Raw genomic sequence first — 20,888 nt, forward strand, 5'->3', positions numbered from 1 at the left:
TTATTACATAATAATAATACACTTTATTTATATAGCACCTTTCATACATAAAATGCAACCCAAAGTGCTTCACATATAACAAATAACAAGCAGCGGAATGCCAGAAGACAAAAGCAGGTCAATAGATAAAAAAAAGTATATACAAATATATACAAATTAGAAAATAAAAATAGCAATACAAAAAGAAAAAAATAAATGGTAAGGAAAATTGTAACAGAACATTGAGTGTGAACACAAGATCAGTCTAAACAAATGCCAAGTTGAAAAAATAAGTTTTCAACTCGCTCTTAAAACCAGCAAGGGAGGTCACCCTTTTAAGGTGCAGTGGTAGTGTGTTCCACAACTTGGGGCCATAGACCCAGAAGGCGGCCTCACCGGTGTTCTTATGTTGAGCTTTGGGTAATTTTAGTAGGAGAGCGGATGAAGACCTGAGTGTTCTAGTTGGAACATAAAAATGTATGGAATCCTTAATATATGAAGGTGCCAAGTTATTTAGTGCTTTATAAACAAATAAAAGCGCTTTGAAATCTATTCTAAACAATACTGGTAACCAATGTAGTGTTGACAGGACTGGACTAATGTGATCTCTTCTTCTGGTATTTGTTAATATTCTAGCTGCCGCATTCTGGATTATCTGTAATTCTTTTATAGATTTCTTTGGGTAGTCCTGTAAAAAGGGATGCAATAATCTAGTCGGCTTGTGATAAAAGCATGTAGAAGTACTTCTGCATCTCTCTGATTTAAAAAAAGGTCTTACTTTAGCCATGTGGGCGACTGTGGCTCAAGAGGTAGAGCAGGTCGTCCAATGATCCATGGGTCGGCGGTTCGAATCCCGGCTCCTCCTGTCTACATGTCGAAGTGTCCTTGGGCAAGACACTGAACCCCAAATTGCTCCCGATGTGCTGGTTGGTACCTTGCATGGCTTCCGCCGCAATCGGTGTATGAATGTGTGTGTGAATGGGTGAATGTAATGCACAATCTATGTAAAGTGCCTTGGATAAAAGGCGCTATATATATAAATGCACCATTTACCATGTTTCTTAAATGGAAAAAAGCTGTTCTTGTGACCTTACTAAAATGAGAATGAATAGGTCTGAGTCTAAAGTCACACCCAGGTCTGTGACCTCTGTTTTGACATGTCTAGCCAGGGATCCAAGCATTAGCTGTAGCCTACTTTTTTTTCTCTCTCAGACTGGGGACCAGTGAGAAGGATCTCAGTTTTTCCTTCATTGAGTTTTAACAAGTTATTACACATCCAATGTCATTGAGACAGGAAGTGAGATCACTCAGGTCATTGGGGTCGTCTGGTTTCATGATTCACATGATTCATGGTGATTCACGTGGCATGTTCAGGATCTTCCTGAGGGTCAAAAAACACATATTGTATAAATAGTTAGATTCAAGTCAATGATCTACTGTACAGACAGTACATGCTTCAGGTGGTTGTAAACATTCTGCTCTGTGTATTTTACCCTCAGGAACCCTGTGTGTGTGTGTGTGTGTGTGTGTGTGTGTGTGTGTGTGTGTGTGTGTGTGTGTGTGTGTGTGTGTGTGTGTGTGTGTGCAAACTTTTGTGCGTCACATGTGATGCTTTTAACGGTCAAGTCAGGCTGGAATAACGAAGGGGACCGCGGCCACTTCGAGTTGTGAATATGATGTCTGTATGTATGTAGACTTAGATTGTATTTTAAACAGACTTATAGCTTGTTACGTAGACAGCTCTAGAATTGCATTTTATGTAGTCATAGCACTTTATAGTACACATGTATAATAAATTACTTTTTTATGTGATGTATGCCATGCTTTTGTTATTGCTTAATGTAAATCGCTCTGGATTAAGAGCGTCTGCTAAATGCCTAAATTGTAAATTGTAAATTGTAAAAATATTACTACCAAATCGGTAGCACTTAAACATGTGCTAATCTGCATAACCACTAGAGGGCGATGCGAGCCAAGGCATCTCAGTTATGTGACAGACCAGGTGAATAAACAACCCATGTTGCAACCAGAACGCTCACGTCTTATTGTTATTGTTGTATGAAGTAAATAACATACTTAACAAATTAAACCCTGGAAAACTAAAACTTTGTTTGTTTTTTTTAAAACCAAGGTTCATGTTTTAGGTTGTTATTAGAGAAAGTAAAAGATGAGTGTTATTTTTTATTATTATTAGGCCTATTTATTTATTTTTAATTTGCTGCTTTCTTTCGTTTTTGCGATTTTTAGCTATTTTTGATAGCGGGGGCATTTGAAGTGGCTAAATATGTGACCATATTTGACTGAGGGGCTGCTATCGTGCAGCCTCCAGCTTTTCAGAGGAGGAAAACTGAATTCATACATTTTGTATCCAAAATGAGTTAATAGCACAGGCAGACTCTTCACATAGCCTACTACTAGAGCATGTCCGAAATAAATATCAGAGCTGTAAATATAAAATAAATGCTTAAACATGTAGCTAGATGTAATGTTAGAGTCCACAGAAGTGAATCTTTCATGCCTGTTTTCTCAACTTGCTGTTTTCTGCAAGACATTACTCTACTATAAGCCATATCTCCAAAACTGGTGGGTCAAACTGAACAAACAATATGTCCATTTGAAGCTATGATTCCCTGCTCTCATACGACATGAAAAAACGAAAATTTAAAAAAGGGGCGCTCTTATCATCGTACATCATCATGACGTAAAATTGACTGTCTATTTGCTCAGACGTAACATTCTCCATTCATTGTCAATGGGAATTTAATGTTTGTGTAGGACACAGTGTGGACAAACACCAAAAGCTGGATATAGGAGGGGCTAGCTCCCCTCAAAAATCAATGACTTAGCCTCGGTCAGAAACTATACGTCTTTTTTACACAATTTTACGGCAATTTCTTTATTATTATTTACTATAGTCCTACTGACCCCAGTCAATTACATCTGGCCACAAAAGATCATCAATTGAATGTGAAGGGGGAGGTGACAAACTCTCATAAGATGCAATGGAAAAGTTCTAACTGCACTCACATGTAAAAATGCACCATCATACTTCCAGATGCTGTTTTCTCCCAGTGTGGAGGAAGAATGATTAGGATTTTTATTGTGAAATAATCCATTGGTTTCTGTTGTGTGTGAACAATAATAGCAATTCAAAGCAGTTGTCCTCAAAACCACACCTACATTCGCTGTCATAAGAACGGGAGGTGCACTCATGATCACGGCAGCAGAGCCTGTTTGTGCATGGGTGCACGCACGGCTGCAGCCCATCAAGTATAATTAATGCTTTGAGGCAGCGGTGGCCGAACGGTTTGCGGAGCGGTCTTGTTATCGGAAGGTCGCCAGTTCGAATCCCCGGACCGGCACGTTAAAATTACCACCGCTGAAGTGCCCTTGAGCAAGGCATTGAACCCCTACCATGAAATGTTCTATGAGCAGGGTCTGGCTGTAAACAAGTCTCGAGCTTAGTCCATTCACCCTGGGTAAACAAAGAACTTTGCTTTGCTTTGCTTCATCCCGCGAGCGCACGCAGACCTCTACGCTCACAACAGTCGCATCCGCGATGCGATGTGAGCTTGTATATCAGCTGTTCTCTGCATGCAATACTGTTGCGCTTTGAAGTATAAATGGCTCCTATAGGTGCCCCTCACTAGCCAACACACAAGAGGAGGTTGAATGAACTGAAACCAGCACTCCCCAAAACAACAGGTTTGGATATCTGTTGGGAATTGATTGATTTGTTGTGGCCAGATGTATCTCCCTGGGGTCTAGTAGGACTATAGTAAATAATTGCGACCGTATTTACTACCAGCAAGACGCCCTGAGGGCGAGAAGCCCTTTAGGGCGAGGTCGCGTGCACGCATCCGCCTGGCTGACGGCAGACTGCTGGGAGAGCAGCTTTGGCTTTTGGTTTACAGGGCATTTTTGTAACACAGACCAGGCTTTCCTAAGAGGTGGGAAGCCTGGTGACGCGAGGTTAGGGTCAGATCAACATATGGAATTAATTCTGTACTGGAGCGTGTCTTGAGTGTACAGGGTTTGATGAGGTCAGATCAACATATGGAATGTCAGAACAGGAAGGACGGGTGGGGAGGGATCAACAGTTGGAATGTCAGAACAGTGTCTTGATCTTCATATATGGAGATGGTCATATGGTGTGATGTGTCACGAGGCGTGACCATATATGGAGGCGGGATGTCACGAGGCGTGACCATATATGGAGGCATGGGGTGACTAACGGATGGACAGACGGACGGAAGGGAGATGCAGGTTTTCATTGGTAGCCTACACCATACCGTTAGTCACCCACGCCTCCATATATGGTCACGCCTCGTGACATCACGTCTCCATATATGGTCACGCCTCGTGACATCACGTGACATCATGGAAAGACTTAGATCTCCAATATATCACGCCTCGTGCCACGTCACGCCACCATATATGGCCATATCCATATATGAAGATCACAACACTGACCTCATCCAACACAGAAGAGGTGACATTGACACACAGCTGCAGGACTGACACAATGATCAACACCGCAGTCACACCTTGCGCCAGCACCTAGTGACAAGAACAATCACATTTTAACCCAATTTCTATCTGTATTTGACCCCCCCGCCCTTGTGTGCCAGGGCAGCCCCACCCATCCTCAGAAGAGAAGATTTGTGTTTGAGAACCACTGTTTATAAATTGTTCAAGGTTTTTGAAAAACATATGATCTCTCTCTCACTCTCACTCTCTCACACACACACACACACACACACACACACACACACACACACACACACACACACACACACACACACACACACACACACACACACACACACACACACACACACACACACACACACACACACACACACACACACACACACACACACACACACACACACACACACACACGCCGCATTTTCACGATTTTTCAAAAATAGCAGACCTACAAGCTCGTAGCGCGCCACCGCTTGCGGGTCTGCTATTTTTCTAAAGTATAACATAATGCACCAAAAAGGGTTCCCGTCCAGAATGGGTTAATAAAACCCAAAAGACTGACAGTATAATTGTGTTGACCTCCGGCCTCTTCACCCCCACCTGAACATCCTCTAATGAAACGGTGGGTCTGATTTTTTACAAACACACAACTTGTGTGTTTGTAAATGAATCAATCAAGTGACTCGCTGAGTGTCTGACCGACTGTCTGTCTGTCTGTCAGTCGGCACCGAATGACCTTTGACCTGACCTGTCCTGTGGGGACCGTGTCTGCTCTCTGGGGAAATAAAGAACGGAGGTGACATCATGCAGTGTTGTGTTTTTGGCAGCAAACTCATTTCAGTCCCTTGAATAGTTTTAATTTAGTCACATTTTAGTCACCTGGAATGTTTGAGTGTTTTAATGTGTTTTAGGCAATGCCTGCCTGTGTGTGTGGTGTGTATGCTGTCATATTATATGAGAGTGTAACACATGGACCCAAATGGACCCTTACAGGTCTGTAACTCTGAGTGTACAAATGGAACCAAATGGACCGTTTTATAACTTTTAACTCTGATACTGTACAGATGGAATCAAATGGGACTCCAAATGGGTCCATTTGGTTTTACTCTCAGAGTTATGGGGGTCCTTGAAATTAAAACGTTTGAGAACCTGTATGCAATGGCTTATCTCTTGTAAAAAGAGAGAGACCAGCCCAAACCATCATATCCTATGCTTTGCTTGGTTGTACAAAATAATATTCGGTCAATTTAATTTGCAGAAGGACTCACCTCGCGCACAGCTGCCTTGTCTGTGTTGTTGACATGGACTTGCAGGACAGAACTTTTATTTGTGACAGACACATAGTTCCTTTGCAGACAATACAATCTGCATCTCATTGGTCAGTCACAAAGCTAAGAAAACAGTAGCCTACTTTTTCTGCATGTCATTGATAGGATTAGGATAGTTATTTTGCAATTCAAGTTTTCCCTCACGGAGAGCAGACAACACAGTCTATCTGCAGACAGCGGAGCAGCAGCGAGCCTTTCTCTGACCTGCTGTGAGGACCAGTGCTGTCAGCGCACATGCAGTTATGAATAATACACATTCCGGGGTTCGGGCTGAAAGTCCGCCTCCCACAGTGTTTTTCCACTACGAACCATTGAACGTGCATTGTAATACACATTGGTCGGTCTGAATGGTCTGTGAGCGTACATATACGTGTAAAATCCCGGACATTTGAAGGAATTTATAAACCCCCCCCCGGACAGCCAGCCGGACAGCCACAAGAGGACGTATGGTAAGCCTACATTAGACACACAGCACAACAACCTGGCAACCCTGAATGAGGGACAAGTGGCAAATTGCCAATCAGCTGCCAGTCCTGGTGTGTGTGTGTGTGTGTGTGTGTGTGTGTGTGTGTGTGTGTGTGAGAGAGAGTGCAGAGTCCTCACAAGTACTGTTAAAAAAACTCTACCACAACGTCACTAAAAAGTACATTAAAACACTTGAACCTTTGCAAAACAAACACATAGTAATATACAGACGTACATTATGACAATATTTCACTGTGTGCATTGGTAAAATACACTTGTTACTACTTACGAATAAAAATGTACTAGCCTGCAAAAAAACAAGACGATAAATATACCCTCAATCCTTGGCTCAGAGTATTCCACGGTGGCTCAGTGGTTCTGGCAGTTGCCGATGGTGTGAGAGGACGCTGGTTCGAGACAAGTCAAGATTCGTGTCCTCGATGCGGGGGAGGGGGGCAATCAAACACAAGTGTTTGGTCAAATCACATGACTTCCATTGGAAAAGCATTGAGGCGGCCATGAAACACAGGCAGAGCACAGAACAGTTCTTTATGTGTGTACGAAGCCCCAGAGACCCGAAACACGTGCATCAATGAGGTTTTCTTTGTATTTGTGCATAAAACAGCTTCCTTGTGCAAAACAGCTTCCTTGTGCAAAGTAAAATAAAGTACTGTTGTCTCCAGTCTAGACCTTGTGCAAAATAAAATACTGTTGTCTCCAGCCTAGTCCGTCTTGGTCCTGCCACCTCCACCCAGCCTGTCTGGAGCATATTTCAAGCAGTAAGCAATTTGGTCAGAGATGTTAGCCTCCGTTTCTTTGGTGCTCCTCTGGACACTCTCTGCAAGACAGACAAGATGGGCTACAGTAAGCAGTAAAACCATTAAGCGGCAGAAATTCGAAGGGGTCAAACATTTAATCTAATGCTCAAAGTTAAAGGGATTTCAAGTTTGGACACTGGCTACATCATTACAAAATGAAAGCAAAAAGAGATATCCGTTTTAAAGGTGTCAAAGAACATAAGAACCATCCAGAATGTATACACTTGAAAACATTGTGGGTAGTTGCCTGGTTATTCACAAGTGGCCACTGTGTCAAAACATGGGTACTGGATATATGCCGTTTACCTATGACCACAGAGTAGAGGTGGAGCTTGATGAAAGACAGCTTTCTTTCTTTGGTTCCCAGCTTTCCCTTCATATTGAATTTTGCCATGAGGTCATTTGACATCAACCTGTGGATACAAAAGGTATTTAAAAGTGATGCAATTCCATTAACTTGTAGACTAGTAGAGGGCACCCCTAGAAGAGTACCTGTTGAGGGTACATGCAGTAGAAGTTAATTAAAAAATAGCACATTTTCAAGCTCATAGCGCGGCACAAGTGTCACACTATGAGCTTGTAGCTTGAGCTGCTATTTTTGAAATATCGTGAAAATGTGGCACACATCTTTGAATACAGATTCTTTCAGAGCGAACGTTTAACTCAAATCTTTGCTTCTGGGGGGGTCCCAAATACAGATATGTCTGGGGTCCTTGACATGAAAAAGGTTGAGAACCACTGGCATAGAAACATGGGGTTTTCAGAAAACTGTCAGGATTTAGAAGACATTTGTAGAATCTGTTTTCAGGATGTTTGTTTTTCCTTTTAGCATCAACCCATTTACACGTGAGGACTTTTTCCCCATTGTGATCCTGTGTATTCAAGTCAACAGAGCATCACATATTACACCTTAATACATGTCATCAACAAATATAAACAGCTATATTTACTACTAGTAGTCTTGAGTAGCCAGTCATGTCTCAGACGAGTGCATTTGGGGATATCTAAATTCAATGTAGGGGCTACAACTGTGTGGAAAGTCTTTTGCGAATTAAAACCTGCATTGCAAAGTCTTTCATATTTGGATGGTATCAGGATTGGTTTAACGCAGAGGGTGTAGTACATACTGGAAACAGACAACCCTAAACCAAAGCAAAATGGACTGCTACCTAGCACTAAACAGATAATATATATGTCAGAATACCTGAGCATCGTGAACAACCCAAAACTTAAGTCTTTACTAGGTACAGAGTCAGTGGACACAGCCTTCAATAGAGAAAGGCCGCCACAGAAAGACCCCGCTCCCAAGGGATGACTATGCACCATTGCACCCACCCACTGCACACACAATGTGGTGGAAACTGAGCAATACTTTTTAAGCACCTGCCCACTATACAAAGACAGACATACTTCCCACAGATTACATACACCCTATGTGAGTTTGAAAACTACCATACCACAGCAGCAAGATGTGTGACCTGTTGTGATAAAAGAAGGTTAGCTAATGGAATACAACCAAACTAAGGTCTACTAACCATTGAGTGTACCTCTCGACCTACTGCACATATAAACAGCTGCTACCTTTATGTATTTTAAATCGGATGCTTTTATTGTATACCATTTAAATATTTTTAAGGACAATTGCTGCCATTTGTCCAAAAGTGACTGCAAAAGATTGCTGCCATTTGTTTCAATAAGCTTTAATACACTGTAGGCTATACTGTAAAGCATGTATAATGACGCAATGTGATACAACAGTTTACACAATGCCGTACCCCTCCAACTGTATACTTCCCCATTTTGAAATGATTAAATTACATTTTGACACATGCTTTGATACAGTGTCAAATTGCTACAGTTTTGAAACAGTTATGCTACAGTTGTGAAACCTACCAGATGCTGTCTTTCAGTAGCCGAGGTGAGGGACTCGTCAAGGACGGTTAGTCCCTCTACTGTGGTCGCCTTGGCCGGAAGGGGAGCACTCTCATCTTGACTGCTTGACAGCTTCAAGTCCTGCAACCCGTCCCGGATAGAAACGAGCAGCTCCAGAACCTTCCTCTGAAATTCTAAAGCATAGAAACGAATGATCACCACAAATAGAAAGAGCACAACCATACCAACAGCACAATGTGTGTGTGTCTGTGTGTGTGTGTGTGTGTGTGTGTGTGTGTGTGTGTGTGTGTGTGTGTGTGTGTGTGTGTGTGTGTGTGTGTGTGTGTGTGTGTGTCGCTTACTTGCTTGCTGCATTGGGTACGGTGATGCTCGTTGTAGTCTGGGGGTGGAGGTGGAGGTGGGGTTGCGTGACTTTTTTCCTGTTTGATGAGACAGGCATCCATAAGGTTATTTATTTGCCACTTTTCTTTAGTATAAACCATTGCATTAAGTACAAGTTCAAATCCTACAAATGTAACCTAGTAGTGGCAGCTAGTGTTCTTCCGAAATGAAGAACAGCAGCCCCCCCTCTCCACACAGTAATTAATCAATTGTAAGTATTGTAAGACTAGCATATACCGGTATAGGTCAAATGTTTATTAAAAAATTCTGACTTCATACGAACTTTTCGTAGGGGTAACTGGTGGGAAACTCTGTGCAGATCCCATGCTGTCATCAGTCTGATAATCTTGCAGTTCTGGCTCTTGCAGTTCTGGCTCTGAACTGAAGTGCCCTAAAGAAAACAGTGATTAACACCTTCTGAAATTCTAATGCATAGAAACAAATGACTACAATTAATTAGAGTGCAAAACCATACCACAACAACAGCAGCGGTGGCAGCGGTGGCCGAACGGATAGCGGCGCGGTCTAGATACCGGAAGATTCCCAGTTCGAACCAGCCGTCCGACACGTTAAAATTACCACCGCTGAAATGCCCTTGAACAAGGCATCAACCACTACGATGAAATGTGTTCTATGAGCAGGGCCTGGCTGGAAACAAGTTCTTGAGCTTAGCCCAGATACCCTGGGTAAATATAGATTTCATTTCATTTCATTTCATTTCATTTCATTTCATTTCATTTCAACTTAAGTGTGCGTGCGTCGCTTACTTGGTTGCATTGGCTCAGGCAATTGAGTGGAGCTGGGTCCAGGCGACTTGGTTTTTTCTGTTTGATGAGACAGGCATCCATGAGAAGGTGATCTACTTTACTTTTATTCAATATGAACTACCATTGCATTTAATATATCCTCCATATATGACAGAGTGGCAGCTCCAAAATGAAATAAATGCAAACAATGATGACTTTAACAAACCAACAATCTAAAGTTGAAAAATGTTTAAGGAAGCACAACCTAGTTTTGGGGTGTGTGTGTGTGTGTGTCACAATTACTTCCTTGGTGTTTCTGGGCATTTTGGTCAGAGGATGGAGTGGAGGTCGTCCCTTGCGACTTTTCTGTTTGATGAGACATAGTTTTGGGATTCAGTGTGTGTCTCTATTACATTGTTGTGTATGACTAGCATACCACTATGAGTATGGGGCAAATGCTAATAAAAGCAGACTTCATACTAACCTTTTGGTCGAACACTTTGCAGCACCACCTTCTGTGGCACAAGTGGCAGCTCTGGACTGAAGCGACCTAAAGAAAACTGTGATTAAAACCGGATTTTTTTACTGTATAGACTCATTACCTGCCTTCAGCTGTATTGTATATGAAACAGAAAAGATACTATATTCCACGTCAATATTGCTCCCGTCACTGGCATTTGTAGCCTACACACTCAATCATAATCAAATGGGACTGCCAACGTCCAGCGGTGGGGGGAACAAACCTTGATCTTCCTCTTCTTCAGATTGCCCACCGTGTTCCTCTTCATCCTCAACTAATTGAGACAGAAATGTTGGCAAAAACTTCAGTTGCAAATAGCTTTGTTGAATTATTATTGTGTTGGCGTACAGACGTTATAGTAGCCCTGTCGCAATTATTGCCTGATTGCAGTTGTGGGTGAAACGCCTTACTCGCTTCCACGTAAGAAAAATATTCAAAATGTTCCCAAAAAATAAAAAGAGGAAGAGTTGCCAAAACAGCTCTACAAGCCCACAGTCATCAAGAGCTTGTAGATCAGCCATTTTGTATATAAAACTTAAAGCAATGTTTCGTTTTTCATTTAATATTTTGTCATGTGCTTTTTTTTTACAAAACCTAAAAGCCAAACAAATTATGCTTTTAGATTCCAAATGTTCAATGCCAAAAAACAATGACCTTGTTATTCAGTTATTCGAGTGACAATCAATCATGTAAGCGTTACAATTCAGAGAAGATTGACTACTGCCAAGTTAAAGAACATACCATATTCTGGATAAAGCCTTTTTTTCTTCTGTCTTTTTCCAGAAGGTTCTTCACCACCAGCTTCTGCAGCACTGGTGAGATCGTAATCTTCACATGCTTGGAAGTCATCTATCAATCAAACAGAGGCAAGGCAATGGTTGTCAATGCATAACATATGCACAAGTTGGCACGTTAATGAAGACAAAGTGCACATAATAGATGCAACTACCAACCTGAGCGCATCTTCTCTTTTATGAGGCGAAACTGACGCCAGCCACTTTTTGGTTCTCGTCGTTCCGTCATGCGTTTCTTGGCATTTGGGACAGCTGGCCAAAACAGTTTCATATGTTCAAAGTCCATCCATTACAACTGTAACTCCCTCCGAGCACAAACAGACACAATGTGGTTTCCTTGAAACTGATTTATTGGAAGGTGCCTTCTTGCCCTCCCAATCCACCGTGAAAACTAAACAAACAATAAAACAAGCACGTACAATTAACATAAATGACATGCACAGCATGTAGATGCAAACATTTCACATGAGTAAAATACAGACAAAACAAACAACAAATACCTCGTTGGCTGCGTGCATAACAAAGGGGGAATACTCTCCAGTCTTCTTATAACCTTTTCTTAGACAGTCTCTTATGACCTTTACTTCTTGTAACTTTAAAGTCTTTGTGTGACCATGACCAGTGTAAACGGAGCTGGCAGAGCTGCTGCTTCTAGCTGCTTCTAGCTGCGGCTTGATTGCATACACAAAACTCCTGTGTACCAATTGACGTGAGAGCAGACCAAACGAGACACAGAATATGACGTTGACTCTTCAAAATAAAAGCATTAAAACAACTTGACATGAAATAATGTTTTAACATGAATGTAACTATTAACTATGAACTTCTTAATTATGCACTTGTACACTTAGAAAGATAATAAACAATTATGAACTTATTTTAACCTTATTATGAACTTTGTCTTAGAGAAATAAAGCAAACTATATCCCCTATAGTGGCAACAGTTACAACAACAACTTGAGACAAATACATGAAATAATGTTTTAAATGTGACTTAATTATGAACTTCTTCATTATGAACTTGTACCTTTTAGGAATAAAGCAAACTATATCACCTATAGTGGCAACAGTTACAATATGAATGTGTTTAAATGCCAGTGTAGCTGGTTCACACACACACACACACACACACACACACACACACACACACACACACACACACACACACACACACACACACACACACACACACACACACACACACACACACACACACACACACACACAATGCAGCAGGCATTAGACAACCTGACAGCCACCAACCTGGCAACCCTGAATGAGCCAGTCAGCTGCCAGTCTCTGGTGTGTGTGTGAGAGAGAGTCCTGTACTGTTAAAACAAACTCTACCCTAACGTCAGTAAAAAGTACATTAAAACACTTTTTCCTTTCCAAAACAAACACAACGTACATTATGACAATATTTCACCCTTTGCATTGGTAAAATAGACTTTTTCTTTTTTTGTCTTCCCTTCCAAAAAAAGAAAAAATTACCCCAAATCCATGGTTAAGAGTATTCCACGATGGCTCAGTGGTTCTGGCAGTTGCTGATGGTGTGAGAGGACGCTGGTTCGAGACAGTCAACAAGTCTGCAGTCAAGATTCGTGACCTCGGACCAAGGACTAAGGATCCAGAATGAATAAATCAAAATAAATCAGTCTTTACCTTTTGGTCAAGTAAATGTACTATTGGAATGTATGTTGGCGGACGTAATCCAAGATAATCCACTCTGTCAACTTGTAACAGTCAGCAGTGCCAGTTGTTGCCACAGGGTGGTGCACTGCTCCCTTTTGTTTTGCTTTGTGTAGAAGATCTGACGCAATTCCACCTCTTGCTATAGATAGACATGACATGACATGATGTGTGTCAAACAATTGTCACACATGGATGGATGATTAGCCGTGTTTATTTATTTATTTCCGGGGGGAATGAATGAATGAATGAATGACTAACCCTGTAAAACCCGGATTAATTTCTACTTGCAAAAAAACGATTTCAACCTTACTACTACTTTTTACTACTAGGACTTATCAGAGGAAATCATGTAAAATAAATTATATATATATTTTTTGCACATTTATAATAATTATTAAAATAATAATAATACATTAATAATTTACATTTGGGGGACATCTTTCACAATAATAAGGATAAATCCAAATAAATCACACATTACCTAAATGTACAATTGAAATGTATTTAAGACCCGACTCAGCGCCGTCCGAGTTACGTCCCGATAGGCAGAGAATAGTATATATCAGTAGCCCCTAGTTTCCATGTGCTGGCAATAGTTGGAAATGACACGTCCACCTGGGGGAAACCTTGACCAGGCTATGGTGAGTATGCCAGTATGGCCACATTATGCGTGTATTATGTTGGCAGCAGTGCTCCGTTCACGTTTGTTTATTATATTAGTGCTGTCTGCCGTGAGACCTGGCTTAATATGGTCAATACTGAATCAGTCTAAAATATGCTTTGGCGCCCCCCCCCCCCCCCCCCCCCCCCCCTCCACCTCTCCTCTTGTCTATAGACAGACATGACATGACATGACATGACATGACATGATGTGTGTCAAACAATTGTCACACATGGATGGATGATTAGCATTGTTTATTTATTTATTTCCCGGGGGAGGGAATGAATGAATGAATGAATGAATGAATGAATGAATGAATACATACATACATACATACATACATACATACATACATACATACATACATACATACATACATACATACATACATACATACATTCATTCATTCATTCATTAATAATCATATTTCCGGGGGCATTTCTCTCCAGGTGAGGACAACGCCATCCAGTCAACCAAATATGGATGTCAGAAGATCAGGCATCATCTCGTATGTATTACTTCTACTTCTACTACTACTACTACACACACACCTCACATTGGTTACAAACTCCACCTTACAAACTCCACCCCCTCTCGTTAATGACTCTGCCTCTCGTAATGTTAGGCCACACCTCTCATTGTCTTAGGCCACGCCTACTCGCTATGTAACTCCGCCTGCTTTGTGGGCGTGGTCTATGCAAATTGCATGGGCGTCGTTTATGCTTATTGATGGCCGTCGTCCCGCCTCCTTTGTGGCCGTAGTTTCGGCTACTTTGTGGGATTGGCTTATGCAAATGAAAGGGCGTGGTATGCAAATGAAGGGGATATGCAAATGAAGGGTCTTGGTATGCAAATGAAGGGGATATGCAAATGAAGGGGTGTGGTATGCAAATGAAGGGGAGTAGTATGCAAATGAAGGGCGTGTTTCGGCTACTTTGTGGGATTATCTTATGCAAATGAAAGGGCGTGGTATGCAAATGAAGGGGATATGCAAATGAAGGTGTGTGGTATGCAAATGAAGGGGAGTAGTATGCAAATGAAGGGCGTGTTTCGGCTACTTTGTGGGATTAGTTTATGCAAATGAAAGGGCAAGGTATGCAAATGAAGGGGATATGCAAATGAAGGGTCTTGGTATGCAAATGAAGGGGATATGCAAATGAAGGGGTATGGTATGCAAATTAAGGGGAGTAGTGTGCAAATGAAGGGCGTGTTTTGGCTACTTTGTGGGATTAGCTTATGCAAATGAAAGGGCGTGGTATGCAAATGAAGGGGATATGCAAATGAAGGGGTGTAGTATGCAAATGAAGGGGAGTAGTATGCAAATGAAGGGCGTGTTTCGGCTACTTTGTGGGATTGGCTTATGCAAATGAAAGGGCGTGGTATGCAAATGAAGGGGATATGCAAATGAAGGGTATTGGTATGCAAATGAAGGGGATATGCAAATGAAGGTGTGGTATGCAAATGAAGGGGAGGAGTATGCAAATGAAGGGCGTGTTTCGGCTACTTTGTGGGATTAGCATATGCAAATGAAAGGGCGTGGTATGCAAATGAAGGGGATATGCAAATGAAGGTGTGTGGTATGCAAATGAAGGGGAGTAGTATGCAAATGAAGGGCGTGTTTCGGCTACTTTGTGGGATTGGCTTATGCAAATGAAAGGGTGTGGTATGCAAATGAAGGGGATATGCAAATGAAGGGTCTTGGTATGCAAATGAAGGGGAGTGGTATGCAAATGAAGGTGCGTGGTATGCAAATGAAGGGCAGTGGTATGCAAATGAAGGGGAGTGGTATGCAAATGAAGGTGCGTGGTATGCAAATGAAGGTGCGTGGTATGCAAATGAAGGGGCATGGTATGCAAAGGAAGGGGCATGGTATGCAAATGAAGGGGCATGGTATGCAAATGAAGGGGAGTGGTATGCAAATTAAGGGGCATGTTTCTGCTACTTTGTGGGATTGGCTTATGCAAATGAAGGGTCTTGGTATGCAAATGAAGGGGATATGCAAATGAAGGGGTATGGTATGCAAATGAAGGGGCATGTTTCTGCTACTTTGTGGGATTGGCTTATGCAAATGAAGGGTATTGGTATGCAAATGAAGGGGATATGCAAATGAAGGGGTGTGGTATGCAAATGAAGGGGAGGAGTATGCAAATGAAGGGCGTGTTTCGGCTACTTTGTGGGATTATCTTATGTAAATGAAAGGGCGTGGTATGCAAATGAAGGGCGTGTTTCGGCTACTTTGTGGGATTGGCTTATGCAAATGAAAGGGCGTGGTATGCAAATGAAGGGGATATGCAAATGAAGGGTCTTGGTATGCAAATTAAGGGGATATGCAAATGAAGGTGTGGTATGCAAATGAAGGGGAGGAGTATGCAAATGAAGGGCGTGTTTCGGCTACTTTGTGGGATTAGTTTATGCAAATGAAAGGGCGTGGTATGCAAATGAAGGGGATATGCAAATGAAGGTGTGTGTGGTATGCAAATGAAGGGGAGTAGTATGCAAATGAAGGGCGTGTTTCGGCTACTTTGTGGGATTGGCTTATGCAAATGAAAGGGTGTGGTATGCAAATGAAGGGGATATGCAAATGAAGGGTCTTGGTATGCAAATGAAGGGGAGTGGTATGCAAATGAAGGGGAGTGGTATGCAAATTAAGGGGCATGTTTCTGCTACTTTGTGGGATTGGCTTATGCAAATGAAGGGTCTTGGTATGCAAATGAAGGGGATATGCAAATGAAGGGGTATGGTATGCAAATGAAGGGGCATGTTTCTGCTACTTTGTGGGATTGGTTTATGCAAATGAAGGGTCTTGGTATGCAAATGAAGGGGATATGCAAATGAAGGGGTGTGGTATGCAAATGAAGGGGTGTGGTATGCAAATGAAGGGGAGTGGTATGCAAACGAAGGGCGTGGCGACACCCACTAATTTGCATACGCGACACCCACTAATTTGCATAGCCCTCACCCACAAAGTAGCCGAAACAACGCCCTTCACATTTTCATAACCCACTCCCACAAAGTAGCGGGAACATACGTACATGTCCCCCACATGATGACGTACATGTTCCATTCGCGACGACGTACATGGTCCCTCCACGATGACGTACATGTTCCCTCCACGATGACGTACATGTTCCCGCCACGATGGCGTACATGTCCCCTTCACGATGACGTACATGTTCCCGTCACGATGACGTACATGTTCCCTACATGATGACGTAAAGGCTCCATCTACGACGACGTGCATGTTCCCTCCACGATGACGTGCATGTTCCCTCCACGATGACGTACATGTTCCCTCCACGATGACGTACATGTTCCCTCCACAATGACGTACATGTTTCCTCCACGATGACGTACATGTCCCCTTCACGATGACGCACATGTCCACGTCACGATGACGTACATGTTCCCTACATGATGGCGTACATGTTCAATTTACGACGACGTGCATGTTCCCTCCACGATGACGTACATGTTTCCTCCACGATGACGTACATGTTCCCTCCACGATGACGTACATGTTCCCTCCACGATGACGTACATGTTTCCTCCACGATGACGTACATGTCCCCTTCACGATGATGTACATGTCCCCTTCACGATGACGTACATGTCCCCTTAACGATGACGTGCATGTTTCCTCCACGATGACGTACATGTCCCCTTCACGATGACGTACATGTCCACGTAACGATGACGTACATGTTCCCTACATGATGGCGTACATGTTCAATTTACGACGACGTGCATATTACCTCCACGATGACGTACATGTTCCCTCCACGATGACGTACATGTTTCCTCCACGATGACGTACATGTTTCCTCCACGATGACGTACATGTTCCCTCCACGATGACGTGCATGTTCCCTCCACGATGACGTGCATGTTCCCTTCACGATGACGTGCATGTTCCCTCCACGATGACGTACATGTTCCCTTCACGATGACGTGCATGTTCCCTACACGATGACGTGCATGTTCCCTTCACGACGACGTACATGTTCCCTACACGATGGCGTACATGTTCCCTACACGATGACGTACATGTTCCCTCCACGATGACATACATGTTCCCTCCACAATGACGTACATGTTCCCTACACGATGGCGTGCATGTTCAATACACGACGACGCGCATGTTCCCTTCACGACGACGTGCATGTTCCCTCCACGATGACGTACATGTTCCCGTCACGATGACGTACATGTTCCCTACATGATGACGTAAATGCTCCATCTACGACGACGTGCATGTTCCCTCCACGATGACGTGCATGTTCCCTCCACGATGACGTGCATGTTCCCTCCACGATGACGTACATGTTCCCTCCACGATGACGTACATGTTCCCTCCACGATGACGTACATGTCCCCTTCACGATGACGTACATGTCCACGTCACGATGACGTACATGTCTACGTCACGATGACGTACATGTTCCCTACATGATGGCGTACATGTTCAATTTACGACGACGCGCATGTTCCCTCCACGATGACGTGCATGTTCCCTCCACGATGACGTACATGTTCCCTCCACGATGACGTACATGTTCCCTCCACGGTGACGTACATGTCCCCTTCACGATGACGTACATGTCCACGCCACGATGACGTACATGTCCACGTCACGATGACGTACATGTTCCCTACATGATGGCGTACATGTTCAATTTACGACGACGCGCATGTTCCCTCCACGATGACGTACATGTTCCCTACATGATGGCGTACATGTTCAATTTACGACGACGTGCATGTTCCCTCCACGATGACGTACATGTTTCCTCCACGATGACGTACATGTTCCCTCCACGATGACGTACATGTTTCCTCCACGATGACGTACATGTCCCCTTCACGATGATGTACATGTCCCCTTCACGATGACGTGCATGTTCCCTTCACGATGACGTGCATGTTCCCTTCACGATGACGTACATGTTCCCTCCACGATGACGTACATGTTCCTTCCACGATGACGTACATGTTCCCTCCACGATGACGTACATGTTCCCCCCACGATGACGTGCATGTTCCCTTCACGACGACGTGCATGTTCCCTTCACGATGACGTGCATGTTCCCTACACGATGACGTACATGGTCCCTCCACGATGACGTACATGTTCCCTTCACGATGACGTACATGTTCCCTCCACGATGACGTACATGTTCCCTTCACGATGACGTACATGTTCCCTCCACGATGACATACATGTTCCCTCCACAATGACGTACATGTTCCCTACACGATGGCGTACATGTTCCCTACACGATGACGTACATGTTCCCTCCACGATGACATACATGTTCCCTCCACAATGACGTACATGTTCCCTACACGATGGCGTACATGTTCCCTCCACGATGACGTACATGTTCCCTCCACGATGACGTACATGTTCCCTACACGATGGCGTACATGTTCCCTCCACGATGACGTACATGTTCCCTCCACGATGACGTACATGTTCCCTCCACGATGACGCACATGTTCCCTCCACGATGACGTACATGCCCCCTCCACGATGACGTACATGGCCCCTCCACGATGACGTACATGTTCCCTCCACGATGACGTACATGTTTCCTCCACGATGACGTACATGTTCCCTACACGATGGCGTACACGTTCAATTCACGACGACGCGCATGTTCCCTCCACGATGACGTACATGTTCCCTCCACGATGACGTACATGTTCCCTCCACGATGACGTACATGTTCCCTCCACGATGACGTACATGTTCCCTCCACGATGACGTACATGTTCCCTCCACGATGACGTACATGTTCCCTCCACGATGACGTACATGTTCCCTCCACGATGACGTTCATGTTCCCTCCACGATGACGTTCATGTTCCCTCCACGATGACGTTCATGTTCCCTCCACGATGACGTACATGTTCCCTCCACGATGACGTACATGTTCCCTCCACGATGACGTACATGTTCCCTCCACGATGACGTACATGTTTCCTCCACGATGACGTACATGTTCCCTACACGATGGCGTACATGTTCAATTCACGACGACGCGCATGTTCCCTCCACGATGACGTACATGTTCCCTCCACGATGACGTACATGTTCCCTACACGATGGCGTACATGTTCAATTCACGCCGACGCGCATGTTCCCTCCACGATGACGTACATGTTCCCTCCACGATGACGTACATGTTTCCTCCACGATGACGTACATGTTCCCTACACGATGGCGTACATGTTCAATTCACGACGACGCGCATGTTCCCTTCACGATGACGTGCATGTTCCCTTCACGATGACGTACATGTTCCCTCCACGATGACGTGCATGTTCCCTACACGACGACGTACATGTTCCCTACACGACGACGTACATGTTCCCTACACGACGACGTACATGTTCCCTACACGACGACGTACATACCACTCCCCTTCATTTGCATACCACGCCCCTTCATTTGCATACCACGCACCTCATTTGCATACCAATCCCCTTCATTTGCATGTCACGCCCCTTCATTTGCATAAACCAATCCCGCAAAGTAGCCGAAACATGCCCTTCATTTGCATACCACTCCCCTTCATTTGCATACCACGCACCTTAATTTGCATACCACTCCCCTTCATTTGCATGCCACGCCCCTTCATTTGCATAAACCAATCCCACAAAGTAGCCGAAACATGCCCTTCATGTGCGTGGTATGCAAATGAAGGGGAGTGGCCCCTTCATTTGCATACCACGCACCTTCATTTGCATACCACGCCCCTTCATTTGCATAAACCAATCCACTTCATTTGCATGCCACGCCCCTTCATTTGCATACCACGCACCCCATTTGCATACCACTCCCCTTCATTTGCATACCACGCCCCTTCATTTGCATAAACCAATCCCACAAAGTAGCCGAAACATGCCCTTCATGTGCGTGGTATGCAAATGAAGGGGAGTGGCCCCTTCATTTGCATACCACGCACCTTCATTTGCATGCCACGCCCCTTCATTTGCATAAACCAATCCCCTTCATTTGCATGCCACGCCCCTTCATTTGCATACCACGCACCCCATTTGCATACCACTCCCCTTCATTTGCATACCACGCACCTTCATTTGCATACCACGCACCTTA

The 20,888-nt window shown here is 43.7% G+C and overlaps 1 protein-coding gene across 4 annotated transcripts; it reads right to left on the reverse strand.

Annotated features, from left to right (window-relative positions):
• Nucleotides 1-6,605: 6,605 nt before the first annotated feature.
• LOC306940926 (uncharacterized protein) lies at nucleotides 6,606-12,072 on the reverse strand. 4 transcript variants are annotated; one of them, XM_079526193.1, is made up of 13 exons: nucleotides 11,916-12,072; nucleotides 11,575-11,667; nucleotides 11,363-11,470; nucleotides 10,845-10,895; nucleotides 10,586-10,651; nucleotides 10,405-10,467; nucleotides 10,123-10,179; nucleotides 9,639-9,746; nucleotides 9,316-9,393; nucleotides 8,975-9,147; nucleotides 8,539-8,559; nucleotides 7,388-7,494; nucleotides 6,606-7,101 (listed from the first exon to the last, which is right to left on the reverse strand). In XM_079526193.1, the coding sequence occupies exons 2-12, from the start codon at nucleotides 11,642-11,644 to the stop codon at nucleotides 7,480-7,482; spliced, it is 810 nt and encodes a 269-aa protein (XP_079382319.1). In that variant the 5' UTR covers nucleotides 11,645-11,667; nucleotides 11,916-12,072; the 3' UTR covers nucleotides 6,606-7,101; nucleotides 7,388-7,479. The 4 variants fall into 4 exon arrangements, with proteins under 4 accessions (XP_079382319.1, XP_079382316.1, XP_079382318.1 ...); XM_079526190.1 differs by having other exon boundaries at nucleotides 11,575-11,806; XM_079526192.1 differs by lacking the exon at nucleotides 8,539-8,559 and having other exon boundaries at nucleotides 11,575-11,806.
• Between the last annotated feature and the right edge of the window lie 8,816 nt (nucleotides 12,073-20,888).

Source organism: Electrona antarctica (genome assembly GCF_951216825.1).
Source record: "Electrona antarctica genome assembly, chromosome: 17".
Taxonomy (NCBI): Eukaryota; Metazoa; Chordata; class Actinopteri; order Myctophiformes; family Myctophidae; genus Electrona; species Electrona antarctica.